Genomic DNA, 14,774 nt, shown 5'->3' with positions numbered 1-14,774 from the left:
GTATTAAGAGATCGTAGGTATACACGCATATCAACTCAGGTTACTCGTCCCAACCTCCAGAATCGTTCAACCGTTTGAAGAGTCATAACTGTCAAGCGTGGGATTCGCGAGTCCCCCTCCCCCCAGAAAAAAATGGGTGGGGGGGGGGGGAGGGAGAAAAGAAAAAAAGGCGGGAAGTGGATGACAATCACTAATTGGCTTGAAAATTAATTCCCTTCTACCGGTAATGGTATATCAGTTTGAATGTTTTGCCTCCAACCCCCGAAAAAAATCTATCCCCTCCCTCGAAAAATCCTGCCGACAACACACGCAGTTGCGGGTCAATGAAACAGCTGGCAAGGCAGACTGGCGACACAAGAAGTCAGAGTCACTAAGTGAGCCTGGTAAGAAATGACAGAACCCAAAACTCATAGCAAAACGACCCAATGCATCAAGGTGAATATCAGGATTGTGTACTTCATTGTTAAACAAGTAAAACCCTTAAAAAGGAATTGGAACACAGCAAATTCGACACACAAAATACATGTAGCCTTCTACAGTTTTTCTACAAGAATTTATTCTACAATAGCAAAAAGCCAAAATGCTTTCCAAGAGTGTAGGAATGTGTATTACAATGATAGAAAGATGAGTGCAGACTTGTGATCAAAATACCACAGGAACACAATTTGTTAACTGGCTCCCACCCCAGTTCGTAATTTTGTTGTCATAATAAAACGAACCGGCTTCGAATGAGTACTTTCACAACGTTTATTCACATCCATGAACAAGTACCTGCATAAATGCGCACATTTCTTTTTTGCTAAGAAATACTTTCAGCTTCAACGCGAAGGAAATATAACATCCAGGTAAATTTATTCTCAAAATCCATCACCAGGTCAAAATGAGTTGCATCTTGTTCTTCGGCAAATGGGAGTGGTGAAAATGCCGGGATGAATATATAGAGTGGGCAGAGATTAGTCATAATGCAGAATACAAGTTTTTTCTGATGCCCTACATGCAACATTTGTCCACGCAGCGATATGTGTTCCGTGACAGTTTCTCCAAAATGCAGGTTCATATGCTGCAAGTTGTAAGCACAGCAAATGTGGCCCCAAGCAAGATATCTGACTGCATTTACTGTGTTCTTTTAGTTAGCAGAGTAGAATTATTTCTCACTAAAAAGCGCAGCATAAATTTATCACAGCCTGTCAAATGTTGATTGATATTTAAGATATCTTTGCACTGAAAGTTCTACCTAACAGTTGAATAAATTAATGAAATACAGAACAATTCATGATTGTGAGAAGATCTTAGCCAAAAAATTCAGAGTTACTAAAAAGGGAACATTGCAAATAAATATCTACTCCTCACTACATATGCCTCATGTACATGTCATAGTATTGATTATAATTACTGTGAATGACAAAACTATGCACAGTTACGCACACTGCTTAAGTTATAGGCTAAAAAAGGGTTAGTACAAGTAATTAACATTAGTTAAAATGATAATTGCCTTCGTATTATAGGCAGGTCCCAAAAGCATTATGAGAAAGTAACATTCAGGGCAGATTGGAAGATCTATGGAAAATATCCGAAGACCACAATTTGTTCCACCTTTTTTTGTCATGAATCATTTTGGCTGATTATTTTCTATTCTGAAGCTGTCTTTTTCGCATTAAATTTGTTTTGAAATTGAAACAAGATTGACACTTGATTTTCAGAAACAAAAACAGTAAAATAAAATCTGGTCTTTACTTCTGTTGTGATACTTGAAGCCTTCGATGTAAGTGTTAGTAATGGCTCCCAACTAGACTTTCATATTTATCAAGTTGTTTTTACTGCAAGGATCAAATCAATGCAACGATAAATCCAACCACATTATCATCAACCATCATTATCAGACTGTTTCTAACTGGTTTCCGGCACATCCCACGGTGTCCAGATACGCATGGTACTGATCATGGAAGATTCCTCCATGCATCTGTGCACACCTCGTGCATGTAACTACCAACTGACTTTACAATGTGTACGTTTGATACATTAAGCCACACAGGATGTATACGTAATGTCGAAGACCACTCAAGGCTCTGATACCAAAATAGAACAATCCAGCGATATTTGGTGACACAAATTCTACAAACTATTTGCCCTAGATAAGGATCCAATCATACAGAAGTGTCTGTTTCATTACAACTGACAAAACAGAAACCAACTTGAAGAAAAACATTTAGGAGCTGTGACTTTCCAGACACCTCTGCTTAAACGTATGCATGTTCCCAATTTCTTAAAACCTGTCAGTGAGGCTCTGGAACCTACCGGCAGTCAGATGTGGACAGGTTGTCTGTCATGAATTTTGAAACCCCCTGTATGACTCGGATCCTTGTCAGTGGGATACTTGACACAAATCGACTATTTGCAGTATTTCACAGCGTGTTTTAACTGTACAAGGGATGCATAGCTTGGAATGCTGTCCTTACAACACAAAAGTAAGAGTATACATCAAACGCACTCTGCACAGGTGCACGTCAAGTGCATTTGAAGTTGCAACCTTGGCGAAATCCAGTTTTTGTGTGTGTGTGTGTGGACCGATCACCCATGACTCACTGGACAATTACTCACCTGCAGTCGTTTAGCCATTCATAACCGTCTTCACAAACTCTGAAAAAGCAAGACAAAGACACCCCCAGAAGTTGATTTGTAATTGCATGATTGGATTTCACTGAGACATGACAAGTGAGCCACGTCCAAGGAGTAACATGAAGCTCTAGTCTTAAAGGTTTTTAGTTGCTTGGACACATGCTAACAACAGTCATAGCCGTTGCTCTGGAAGGTCATTTAGGACTTGCCCTTAGCTATATACATTCTAAATTCAGCAAATTACTTGAAAAGACTTGGACTCGGGTTTGGCACTTCATGAGTTGTGACTTTTGACTGTGCCCACAAAATCAACTTCGTTGCCTTGGGTTGGAGAGTTGACAACTGTCAATACACAGCATTTCTGATCAATTTTGGGGAATCCATACCGTATGGAAAAGAAATGGTGTGCTTCTACACAGAAACGGCGGTCCCATGGTGAGAGCTCACTGTACGTGCATGCACACAAAGGATCATGTGCGATTGGTGTGGGCTGTGCTGAACACACACGACAGATTTTCTGCTCAAGTGTGAATGAAATCTATCTCTTCTGTGCCAACCAGGGCATGCTTCAAGTCACGGCGGATAGCTCATTCCAACTGGCCAATTGGGAAGAGACTTTGTTTCCTTGACGTTCATCATGGAGTAGGTTGATGACAAATTCAGGGATACGGACCATTTTTCCTATTATAGGGACACTCAGTGGGCCCAAGCTGCTCGAGTTGGATTGGGGTAGACCCTTTCTGACCAAGCACAACTCCAAATGGAATATTTTAACAGTCATAGTTTTTAGAGGTCCCTTAGTAGGTCAAGTAAACATTTTGAGGATATGGACTGCAAACTGAACAGGTTTTTGTATTCAAAGAACCCAAAATTACTGGTGCTTACCCTCATAGTTGACGTGTCCCTGTGAGTCCTCCAAACCCTGAAGGATAACTGTCACCTCTTCGTCGGTCATTTTCTCTCCTGCAGAAATAAAACCACCCGAAAAAAAAAAACGGTTTTCGTCTAGTGACCTGAAATCCAACTGAACCTACATCCAAAACGTAATGGGTAAATGAGGACAAAAAACATCAAATACACCCAGCCAACTAAGGGAAAAGGTAGACCAATCTGACTTGCTTAACCCTAACCTTCCCCCAGCCACACAGAATTAAACAGTAGTAAAGTGTTTAATTCTGTGGGATAGGTCTGGTAGGCCCAGATATTGCCCAATATAGCAGTGTGTACATGTAGCTGCATTGTATGAAAGTGTTTTGTTCCTTTTAGTGAGGCCTGGGTTAAATGTGTCCATGCCACCACCCTGACTTTATGTCATTATTTTTTATCAAGTTTCTGAAAAGCTTGGAAATCCTTCATTATCAAAGGCCAGCATGACTTTTTTTTTTTTGGGGGGGGGAGAATTCATGAATCCTGGCTGATGAAGCAACTCTTTCCTTCTGCTATGGGTTCTAATGAAAGCCTATCATTTTTTTCTGACTCACCTAGACTGGTCAGAACATGGCGAAGCTCAGCGGCACTGATGGTGCCGTTACCGTCCTTGTCAAACACTTTCAAACCTTCGACAAAGTCCTCTGAAGTTCCCTGCTCCTTGATCTTCTGAGTGGAGGCAAGGATAGGCAGGAACTCCTCAAAGGTAATTCGGTGGTCTGAAGAGAAAATAGAAAAACCTTTACTCTACGTGTACATCAGCATTTACTTTGTATCTCAGGAATTACAATTTAAAAATTAAAAAAACCATTAAAAACAAGAGACAAACATTAATATCCAAGGAGATGAGATAAAAAATAAACTGAACAGCTCCCGAAATATCATCCAAAACAAACAAATCTTCAGTCTAGGTGCTGTCTAAACTGACAACTTTCCCATATATTAAACTAAATTAGGCATATATAAATTAACATGTCTAGACACAAATAGACAAGACTCATTTCCCACTGGTTCAGAACTATCACGTGACCGGGCCCTTAGACAAACTGACATACAATTTTGATCAGCAGTTGGAACACTGCAGTTTTTTTGTCGACAGTTGAAATTAATCCGAACTTTTTTTCTCCATAGAAGTTATTCAACATAATGTCTGCTGAACTATGCAGATTCTCGACCAAAAATGTGTTTTAGAATTAAAGGTACTGCTTTTGAGAAAACACACGAGTGGCCAACTAGAATAAACCAATACTGCAATGCATCAAGTTCTCACACATCGTTCAACTTTCGGAGCAGGACTGGACCGACACTCATGGTTTTGATTAAATTGGTGAAAAATTCAATTCAGAGGTGTAACAAAAAATGACAAGGGAAATTTTAAAACATCATATTCACGTCACAGCAGCCTGAAATTGCTAAACAATGCCTTTTTTGATGAAATCACAGTATTACAAGAATTGGATTTACTTCAAAGAAAAAAAGAGACAAGAAAAACAGAGCGCATTTAATTTTCCACTGAAGGGATCCGTGAGGCTTGAGATCGAAAACCCCGTCTAACGCGGCATTCTATAAGCAGTAGTCGGCAAGTGAATAACATGCACGTGAAGCTTGACATGCTGTGTCCTAAACTCAACAAAGATACAGTATCGCACAAAAAACTAAAAACACATCCGTGCCCAAGTCTATAGTCCAGTCTTCCTTTGGTACTGATGGTACATGTTCAAATAACTTGTATCAGACTAGGCAGAGGCTCCATTTCCTCCCTTGCAGATGTGTCATGATATCACATCTATTAAGACAGTAGTGTAACGATACCACAATAAAAACGCAAGATGGCGCACGCATCATAGCAAACTTAATGGATGGCAGCCGTTAGACTTGTTTAAAAGTTCATTTTCTTCTGACAGACACCGCTTGTACGGGGGACTCAAACAAAAATAATAGCACGTTTGATTTGTACAAATGATCATCATAAACTGCTAGCCTTGATGCAGGCTCCTCACGCAAGAGATAACTACAGAATTCCCAAACTTCACAGAGATGAGGTAAAACTGACTTTGAGCTAGAGTGCATGGGGTGGGGGGATTCCGCATGGCCCTTGAAGAGAGGTTACACCTTTCTTTGTTGTAATTTTACAAGATTGGCTGATTTAGGGGTAGAAAATTTACTGCAGCTTTTATTTCATTGCCCTGTTGCATGCATATGCTTTCAAGTAAATTGCTTAAAAAAAATGAACAAAAGCACAGGGGCCTTTTTGAACAGCCAAATGGAGATCTTTTGATTTATCTTGCACAAAGTCAATGACCTAGAGGGCACTCGGAGAGAGTGCAATAAACACACGAGCGATGTCCACCTGCAGATGAACGAACATGACAGGTGCGCTTTCCCTTAAAAAAAGCAGTTTTCCACAGCCAAAAGTAATCAGTGAATTTATCTTAAGTAATGCACCTCTTTAAAATTGAAGCTCTGTGGATTTACAGAAAAAAATGGAGCTTTGAGATTACTGCAGTCGACTTGTGTCCATGACAAGATGAGTATATGTACATGTGCGTGTGTGATTATGCTTCATGACCACACTTTTGCATCAGTTTACACGTCAATGCAAGTCTGAAACCCATTCTCGGATTACTAATAATTATGGTTACAGAGGAAATAGTGTCTGGAAACGTGGGCGGTTTAACGTCCTGAAAATCCTGGTTTTGTTCATGAAAATTCTCTCGATGTGTGGCTCGGAAACTGCAGCCATTGTTGGCCAAGCAGGCACTGACCATTGTTAAAAGTGAATAAAATTCCTGTTTTCTTGAAAATATTAGCACTCTGGGCAGAAAATGTATTTAACAGATTGACAGAGGCTGTTATTTACTTTCTTCCAAATATGATATTCACGGATTATTCTGCAGTCGCATTTTGGGATTTGACCTATGGTGTAACCTTCTTTATAGTTTCTGACAAGACAGTTTAAGGACTTAGGGTTGAGATGTTTGTTCCCAATGGCATTGGGAAAAGTACTAAAGGTAAAATAACTATCCCACATTTAACATCCACAAAGTAACTAACCACTCCCCTACGCAAAAAAGCACATCTTGACTGACTTCAACAATTGGCGGACCAACAGGCATCAACAGCCTCCATAAATCATTGCCAAATCTACAAGACTGTGGACGTTTGTTCAGCAATCATTACCCCCCCAAGCCCTTCTGGCTTTGATGCATCCTGAATCCTTCCAAATTCAAATTTTCCCAATGCCTAGCGGACAAACCATTGTCTCAATCCTACAAAATCCTCCAGCAATGCAGTCATTATGTTGAGGCAGCGTGAACGTATCCTGTACGTACTTGTATGGAAGATTAAGTGTAACTGCTTAACAAGTACATAGGCATAACTTCATGCATGACGGAGAATAAGCATTGGTAAGTGTAACCTAGGACCTTGACACAATGCACTCTCTACTATCCGCCACACCTTTTTATCCCATCCAGCCTCAATCCTCTAAAATCCTTCAAACTCGCCCAGAGGAATTTGGAGACTTTGGAGGAGGGTACGGGTTAATGGAACAGAATGCAAACCTTTAGAGTAGCCCTGGGAAAATCTCTTGATGTCAGCCTGGGTTGGATTCTGTCCCATTGCCCTGATCACAGCTCCCAGCTGACCGATTTCAATCTTGCCATCTCCCCTCTTGTCAAAGAGGGCAAAAGCATCCTGGTACTCTAAACAAGAATTGAAAATGAATGACAATCAATTAGTGCTGACCACACAGAATTGAGTCTGAGGCTTGTGCATGTCTATACCAACAACTGTTTCGTGAGCAGCGCAATGTTAGGTGTGATTACATCGAGTTGGACAACAAACTTTGCATTGCTCACAAACTGTCATTGGCATGCGCATGCAGACACAGTGTGCTTATTGTGAATGGTCTGCTTGGCCGGTGTGTCGTGACATCTCGAATATTATCCCTGTCATTTGCATGCAGTTTGAATTGCACAAAAAGGAGAAGATGCCAACTTGGATTTCAAGCTTGACTTTCCGATTTGAAGGGAAAATTTATCTTTTCTTCCCGAATGTACCTGTACATGGAAGTAAACATTACCACCATCATCGCTGATTCAAACTTAGCCCCACTAGTGTGGCATGGACTCTCACTCCCGATCCATCCTCAGCCACATATCCGTATATGCAATTTCATGTCGTCGTACTGAAAATTTTCAGCACACCTACTTAATCATCGTGGGCGCAATTTCTTTTGCACACAGAAATGATCCTTAGCCTCTCCACTTTCTGAGCGCCATTTATTGAATGATTTCACTCACGTTGTTCTGGTATTTTCAAGTCTTTTTGCCTTCGCCCATTCAATCTCACGGGCTCGCTCTCGGAGCCGCCATCTTTAAAATAAGGTCATTGAAAATTACGTCACTTGACCCCTCATCGTCTCGACGGCTGTTCCATGTCAAGACATATCTAATACACGGACCGAGGGATAAGATACTACATGTAACAATGGGCTCTTCCAAAACTTGGGCAGCAGTAATGTTCAACGACCTTATTTTAAAGATGGCAACTGTGAGAGCAAGCCCGTGAGATTGAATGGGTGAAGGCAAAAAGACTGGAAAATACCAGAATAAAGTGAGTGAAAACATTCAATAAGTGGCAGTAAGAAAAGGGAGAGGCTAAGGATCATCTCCGTGTGCAAAAGAAATTGCGCCCACGATGATAAGTGGGTGCGCCAAAAATGTTCAGTACGCCGACACGAAACTGCATATACGGATATGTGGCTAAGGATGGAGTGGGAGTGAGAGTCCATGCCACACTAGTGGGGCTAAGTCCAACCGAATCCTGGAGAGGGAACATTAGACAGTTTACATGGTTTAAGGACCGTTTCGGACTTGGGGTAAAAGCTACATGCATTTTATGTGAAATCTATTAATGGTAGACAAGGCATATGAATGGTTGTTGGACGGGTACTATCGCCGACCATGTTAAAAGACGTGATTCATAAAGAAAGGGAACATTTTCTTTTGTTTTAAATGAGAAATACTGCACTGCACTAGGGAGGCTTTTGATTTAAAAAGTAAATTATTCATCAAACAATTTATAGGGAATAGAAATTTCAACATGGTAAGAAGTTTTGTTTATCTCTTCAATCTTGCTAAATCGTGGCTGGAGATACTCCTAGATGTGAGAAGCAATTATATTGATCATAATGAACAACTGTATGTGTTATAGCAACTGACTTTGTGTATGGTTTGTTCATCAACATCTGCCGGTCTGCACAACTGAATATTCGGACATTCAATAAAATTGAGGGTCTAATTAATAGTTGAACAGTGAATTATTCAAATTGACTCAGCCCTACGCGTACGATAAAGAGAAAATTGTTTAGGCCCGGCAGGCCTAGGCCTACAGTACTACATGGTCGAGCCTACATGCAGTTAAAAAGTGGCAAATGTATTCTCGGTAGGTCCTATTTGCCAAATTCTAGAACTCTCAGTCACTAACTCGGTGATACACACGGAGTATCACTCTTTCATTTGCCACTGCCACGTTTACCATGTTTACATGGTTTATAAATGTAGGCCTAACTAAACTTTTAGAAATCCTGTCAGCCTGTCTCTGTCAGCCATGTTGGCCTGTCACTTTTCGCACTCATCACTGACACCAACCATGGAGCCCATGACATGATGACTTCAGGCTTCGAATGGCCACAACCATCATGACCATCATGACCGCGGCATAGGCTAGCCACATCACAACGAAGTCTTCGACACGTTTGATAAGAGAAGATAATTTGGACACTTACCGGTTAGTTGTTCTTCTGAGAGCGACTGCAAAGGAGAAAATAATACCTTCTTATTAATACATATGCAGATTTACACTCGATACTGAATACGTGAACTAGAGAGATGGAGGTTCAAAACTTACCATTTTTAAGCAAAGTCTGTGTTCTTGCTCTACGTTCGCGTTGGGTACGTGATTTGACGGCTCAGGCACCACTTGCTATACCGTATCAACTGTAATGTGCATGTGCATCGATCATGAGCGGTTCTAAAATCTCGCTCTCTTAAGAATACGATTAATCATAGTATCGAATACTATTAGGACGGCATTGAAGTGTACGCCGTGTCCATGTCGTGTCCGCCGGAGTCAGGTTGACGGAGTGCTCAGGCTTCTCAGTTTCCTCGCCTTCCAGCTTAAGTACCTCTGCGGTCCGGGTTCAAATCCCGGCTTGGTCCACATGTGGATTGGGGTTTTCAGTCCATACCTGATTCCGTGGGTTTTACCCAGAATATTCCTCTGGGGTTTGCTACCACCTCTAAATCTTTAACTGCTTCTGTCTCCTTTCTACAGGTTTCTTCAGGCTAAGCTTGCGAGCTACAGTGCCTAGGGTGCTTTTGAGGAATCGTTGCTGTTCAGAACCAGAAATGATTAACAGTAATTATAATAACATGCACAGAATAAGTCGCACTGAGGCTGTTAAAGTTTAGTATTTCTTCTGCATTGCACTGATTTTATTCACCACTTGAATACAACTCTTACAGAGACAAATTCACATACCATAATTACAACAAATATATAAAATATAGTAAAGAAGACCAATCCAAAAATAAAAGAGAAGAAAACATAGCCACAAACAAAATGGGAGAAAGCTGGAGCTTTCCATGTGGATCAGAAAAACTAGCACATTCAAGTGCATTCTTTTGTTTAGCATTTGGCTTGAACATAATCGGATCGAAGAGGATATTTCTTGAAATTTGATGTTTTGTGTTTTATTTATTTATTTATCTTTGGGTGTCAAACGCGCGCACGCTGAACCTTTCCCGTTTGAGCCTTTTTGATCACAGTGTACCGATTTTGCACTTGGTTTTTCTCAGTATCGACTCCGGATATATCGATACGACATACATGTTTTCCCAAAATGGTATCTACACAGTACCGACAATGTAGTAAACCGCATTAGTATGGCCACGCCCCAAACGTAGGGTTGTCAGTTCCGCGTCCGGCCTTGTGGTTTCGATGAGTCCACTTGACAGGAATTTGATAAATGCCGCTTGCAGGCGTATTTTCAAATAGAAATGAGTGGGATGGAATAATCGGAGATACACGTTAGCAGAAAAGTGTTATTTTGCCTCAAGTGTAAAACCTTTTTTACCGGTGCAGTTTGTTAGATATTTGTGAAGTTTGTCGAGTATTAGAGAACCGAATCTAATCTATCTGATTGGGTTGTGGAGAGAAACAATTGAATAATTTATTGCATCATTTTGAACATTCAGATCTCAAGGTTGTCTACTGATGAGGAAAGGGTTACTGTTTGATACCGCAAAGCATTATTTATGACCTCTTCTTAACACGACTCTTGCCACAGCGGGAACCATCTCCACTCTTCCTGCGAGGAAAATTAATAAAAGGTTAATAATCCCCATATATACCAGAGAGTGCCTCACTGTCTGTTCAATTAATTCTCCTAAAGTAATTTATCTCTATAATTTAGGGCAAGGGATTAGTAAGGGAGAGATTTATTTGCAAGTGAACAATTGAATGCAACAATCACTATGGATGGGAATCACCAAACCCGAAGATGTTAAGTGCATTAAAACCATTGCTGTCGAATTTCTTGGTTTTAACATATTCAGGCTCATGTTTAGTCCCTGCTATCAATCATCATACTGCTCCCATTTTTCCCACTCGTCGTGCACTTTCGTCTGAGGTTTTTCTCTTGTATTTCTCTTGGGAACCTAAGACTGGAGCAAAACAAAGAAACAAACTCTGGACCACGTCGACTGAGCTATCGCATTACAGACTAAAGCATAAGATGAAGGTAGCGAGGATGTTATACATCGTTTGTACGTCGAATACCTTGACAGTTTTCTTTCACTGAAGTGGCAAATTCTATTCCACAAAATGATGTTTCATTTATTAAATATCATTTGTATCCAACATAGTTTATTGGAATACATTGAAATTCGTTGTGTGGTTTTGAGAACGTTAAAAACTTGATAATCAAAATATATATACAAAACAATAATAACCGACGCTACAAAAATTCACACCAGAATTACAACAGATAATTTCAGACAGCATATCAGGTAAAATAACAATTGATTATTAAATAAAATGGGATTAAGATAACAATAAAATCTGATGGATCACTGATTAGGACTTTGATTGTACCTGTACATGTACGTTCAATAAGCGAACTGCACTTGGATAAAAACTGTTCAAGGTTCGAGTGGAATCTGCGCGAATTGATCTGTAACGTTTAACTGATCTCATCCGCTGAAATAAGTCATTCGCAGGATGGGATGGAATGGAATACAACTCTTTGCAGAGCAAATTCGATTTATCGCTGTTTCTTCTGATCTAATGAATGCCTCATGAAAATCATTGAAAATTCCGCTCCTAGTATACCGCCCCAACGGCACAGTGCTGGCTGCACGATGGCGGCTCAGCGTTGATTACTGGGTGCGGTACAGTCCACTAATGCATGCCCCATTGAAAACAATGTAATATCAGCATTGTTCAGGGCCCAATCGCATGCATGTCAATATTCCTAAAGTTTCTGAAACACAAATTAAAGTATTGTCTGTTCCCTAATTGTTATTTTCTTTTCATTTTTTTGTGGTTCATTTTTTTGTTTTTCATTTTTTTGTGTTTCATTTTTTTGTGTTTCATTTTACGCGATCAAAAAGTGATTTGTACAAAGTCTGCTGGTAGCCCTCATTTTTCTCGGACACTTAGGACCATTTTTCAACCGTCTAGTAGCCATTCTGCTCTTGAGGGTTGATCATGGCAGAGATTTAAACAATCTCATCATTTTGGGGCCTAAACAATCTCCTTTTTCAAAAGATGTTGTGGGGGAACTTTTAATGCTAACGAGCTGGTCAAAAACTCTCACTTGAATTAGTGGACTGCACCCTAATATTCAGCTGAAGCTACTGACGCAACATCCGAGACTCTCGTAGGAGGGCGAGCTAAACGGGATATCTCAATTTTTGGTTTCACTGCTAACTTTTAGTTGATGATCACTTGTACTGTAACAATGAACAAGTTCGGCACTCCAACATCGCACGCCCAAAATGGAACCCAAGGTCATTTGGACGCGCGTGAGTGATCCACCCTATCAGCGCGGCCCTGCGCGGCCTTACGCGCGAGCTTTGTTCCCGGATGACCTTGCTGTTTTGAGATACATACCGACATGGCTCATTCTCTAAATAAATAATCCCAAAATAACCCCATTTCATCGCTCCAAACTAGCTTTTTAGTCGAGGAACCTGCCACACATCCGTAGAATCCCTTCTGCCAAAATTCATGCACAGGGCCCAGGCCACAAGGAACACTTAATGGTCACTTCGGTAGCCCCCCCACAAAATGTAAATTTACCAGGCACAGGGAATGTTGCCTTATCACAGCGTCTGATCGACTTTTGTGCTCTGTGACGAGCTTTGTGACGAGATCGTGACTCAGTTCCTGGCCTTTTAAAGAGATATTAGCTAACAGCGCCTCTCTGACGAAAACTACTCCACTGCGAGGTCCAATTAAAATAAAACGACAACAGCTTCCATAAAATCTCCATCATTCACGGCAGAGACACCCCACTGTCAGTACCCGCGTGATAGGCCAGCCAAGCATACACGGAGCTAAAACTGGATATCTGCTGGTTTCCATGACAATCCTGAAGATGTTTTCCTTGTGTGGCCGCTTGCTTGCTCAACCCACATTTGGATCGAAGCAGTTTCAAATTTCCTAGGAGCAGTGCAGTTGGGTGGATACTGGTTACAAAGAGCAGTGCATAAAAATATTTTTTGCTACGCTTGCATCCGCCCTCCGTAGCTCTCCCAATTTGTAGGCGTGAGCAGCGAAGCAAAGAAAGATGTTTTCATATCATGGTGACCGACCCCAGCGTTTCGCTACAGATTGTTTATCAAAGGAATAGTTTACCTACAAGGCTATCTCAGCGTAAGCAGCGTATGACTTATTCGTTTTTCCAATGAAGATGATGAAATGGTTTTCCAACTCACGATGGTGCCATCATTCTTGCCGATGGATTATTTGAGAAATAAAGTCTCATAGAATAGACAAAAATAAAATAAAAGGGGGATTCACTCCCGGAGGAAAAAAAAACACATCCTGGCCATTACCCAATTTACTCAAAGTTTTCAAAAGAGGTAGACATTCCAGTTTGAACGTATTTGGTGCCATTTTTTATACGTTTCTAAACTGAAAATTCAAAGTAGCATGAGACCAAAAACTTTTATGAAAGGAAGTAACTTGTGAACGTAAACGTGTCACAGTTGAGGATTAAATGATAAAACTGAGTAACATTGTAGTGAAATCGATAACCAGAATTAAAAGTCATTACTACGGCTGCTTAATGCTCGTGGAGAGGTGGCACGCCTCGCGCATGTTACCAATAGCTATTATGTGTATTGGTATTTGCAAAAAGCACGCTAAAGAACGTGCAGGAGTGGCGTCTCCTTAAAATCTACAATTAAGCAAATATCGCTCATAAGAAAACGACAGGGGGTGCAAGTGCGTATGTTGAAGGGGATGGAACAGTTAAAACTCACGTGAGCTTATAGGGATGTATTTCCTTTTCCAACCATGAGAAGCACCACGTATACACTTTCCCGCTCTACCGAAGTGAATAGGCCCACATCGCGCACTCAATAATGCGTGTCAAAAGCGTTGGTGTGAGAACCAGCGTGTGAACTTTTGCGCCTGTGTACTCCATTCGTTTGCACTACTCTTTCTGGATTCCTGCGAGCCGTTGCATTCACGCACACGCCTTACTTTGAGCGCGCCGGCGCGCACATTGTCAAGTCACGACCATGGTCACGACACCCTATCCGCCTCGAGCAGAAGCACCCCCTCATCGGTTGAAAAGAGCCATGCTGGCCGGGAGTGTTCATTTTGTTGGAAGTGATGAAACCGTAACGCTTGCATTTCCCCCCTAAAAACACAGTACAAAATAAATATGGAAAGTACTTTGAACATCAGACCACGTTCGACATGGCAGACTAGGTTTTGATAGCTGAAACTCGAAATCAGCCGAGCTCCACGGAATTATTCAAGTGCAAGGAATTATGGAGACACGTACAGCGGCCTGCACGATAAGCCTTACTGCACGTGTAAGTCGTGACTGAGCGGACAAGAACAGACGAGGCATTGATGAGCAGTCTTGCCCATGAGGTGCATACGGGCAACTTTATTTGAAAATTGCTATTCTGGATCGCATTTAGCTC

At 41.1% G+C, this 14,774-nt stretch overlaps 1 protein-coding gene across 1 annotated transcript; it reads right to left on the bottom strand.

The window, feature by feature from the left end:
* Positions 1-531: 531 nt before the first annotated feature.
* LOC110974590 (myosin-2 essential light chain-like) lies at positions 532-9,594 on the bottom strand. Its single transcript, XM_022226338.2, has 6 exons — positions 9,457-9,594; positions 9,335-9,359; positions 7,107-7,247; positions 4,098-4,262; positions 3,502-3,579; positions 532-2,637 (listed from the first exon to the last, which is right to left on the bottom strand). Exons 1-6 carry the CDS (start codon positions 9,457-9,459, stop codon positions 2,609-2,611), a joined length of 441 nt encoding a protein of 146 aa, XP_022082030.1. The 5' UTR covers positions 9,460-9,594; the 3' UTR covers positions 532-2,608.
* Positions 9,595-14,774: the final 5,180 nt, after the last annotated feature.

Source organism: Acanthaster planci, linkage group LG08 (genome assembly GCF_054643075.1).
Source record: "Acanthaster planci isolate LZ-2023a linkage group LG08, COTS_SCS, whole genome shotgun sequence".
In the NCBI taxonomy this organism is placed as follows: Eukaryota; Metazoa; Echinodermata; class Asteroidea; order Valvatida; family Acanthasteridae; genus Acanthaster; species Acanthaster planci.
The sequence above is the reverse complement of the archived record's forward strand: the minus strand, read 5'-3'. Positions and strand labels throughout refer to the sequence as shown.

What these genes read in the sequence shown, in the direction of transcription:
- LOC110974590 (XM_022226338.2), bottom strand. An exon ending in CCATGTTCTGACCAGTCTAG is followed by an intron (nt 3,580 to 4,097) that starts GTGAGTCAGAAA and finishes TTATTTCTGCAG; the next exon opens with GAGAGAAAATGACCGACGAA. An exon ending in GGGACACGTCAACTATGAGG is followed by an intron (nt 2,638 to 3,501) that starts GTAAGCACCAGT and finishes TTGCTTTTTCAG; the next exon opens with AGTTTGTGAAGACGGTTATG.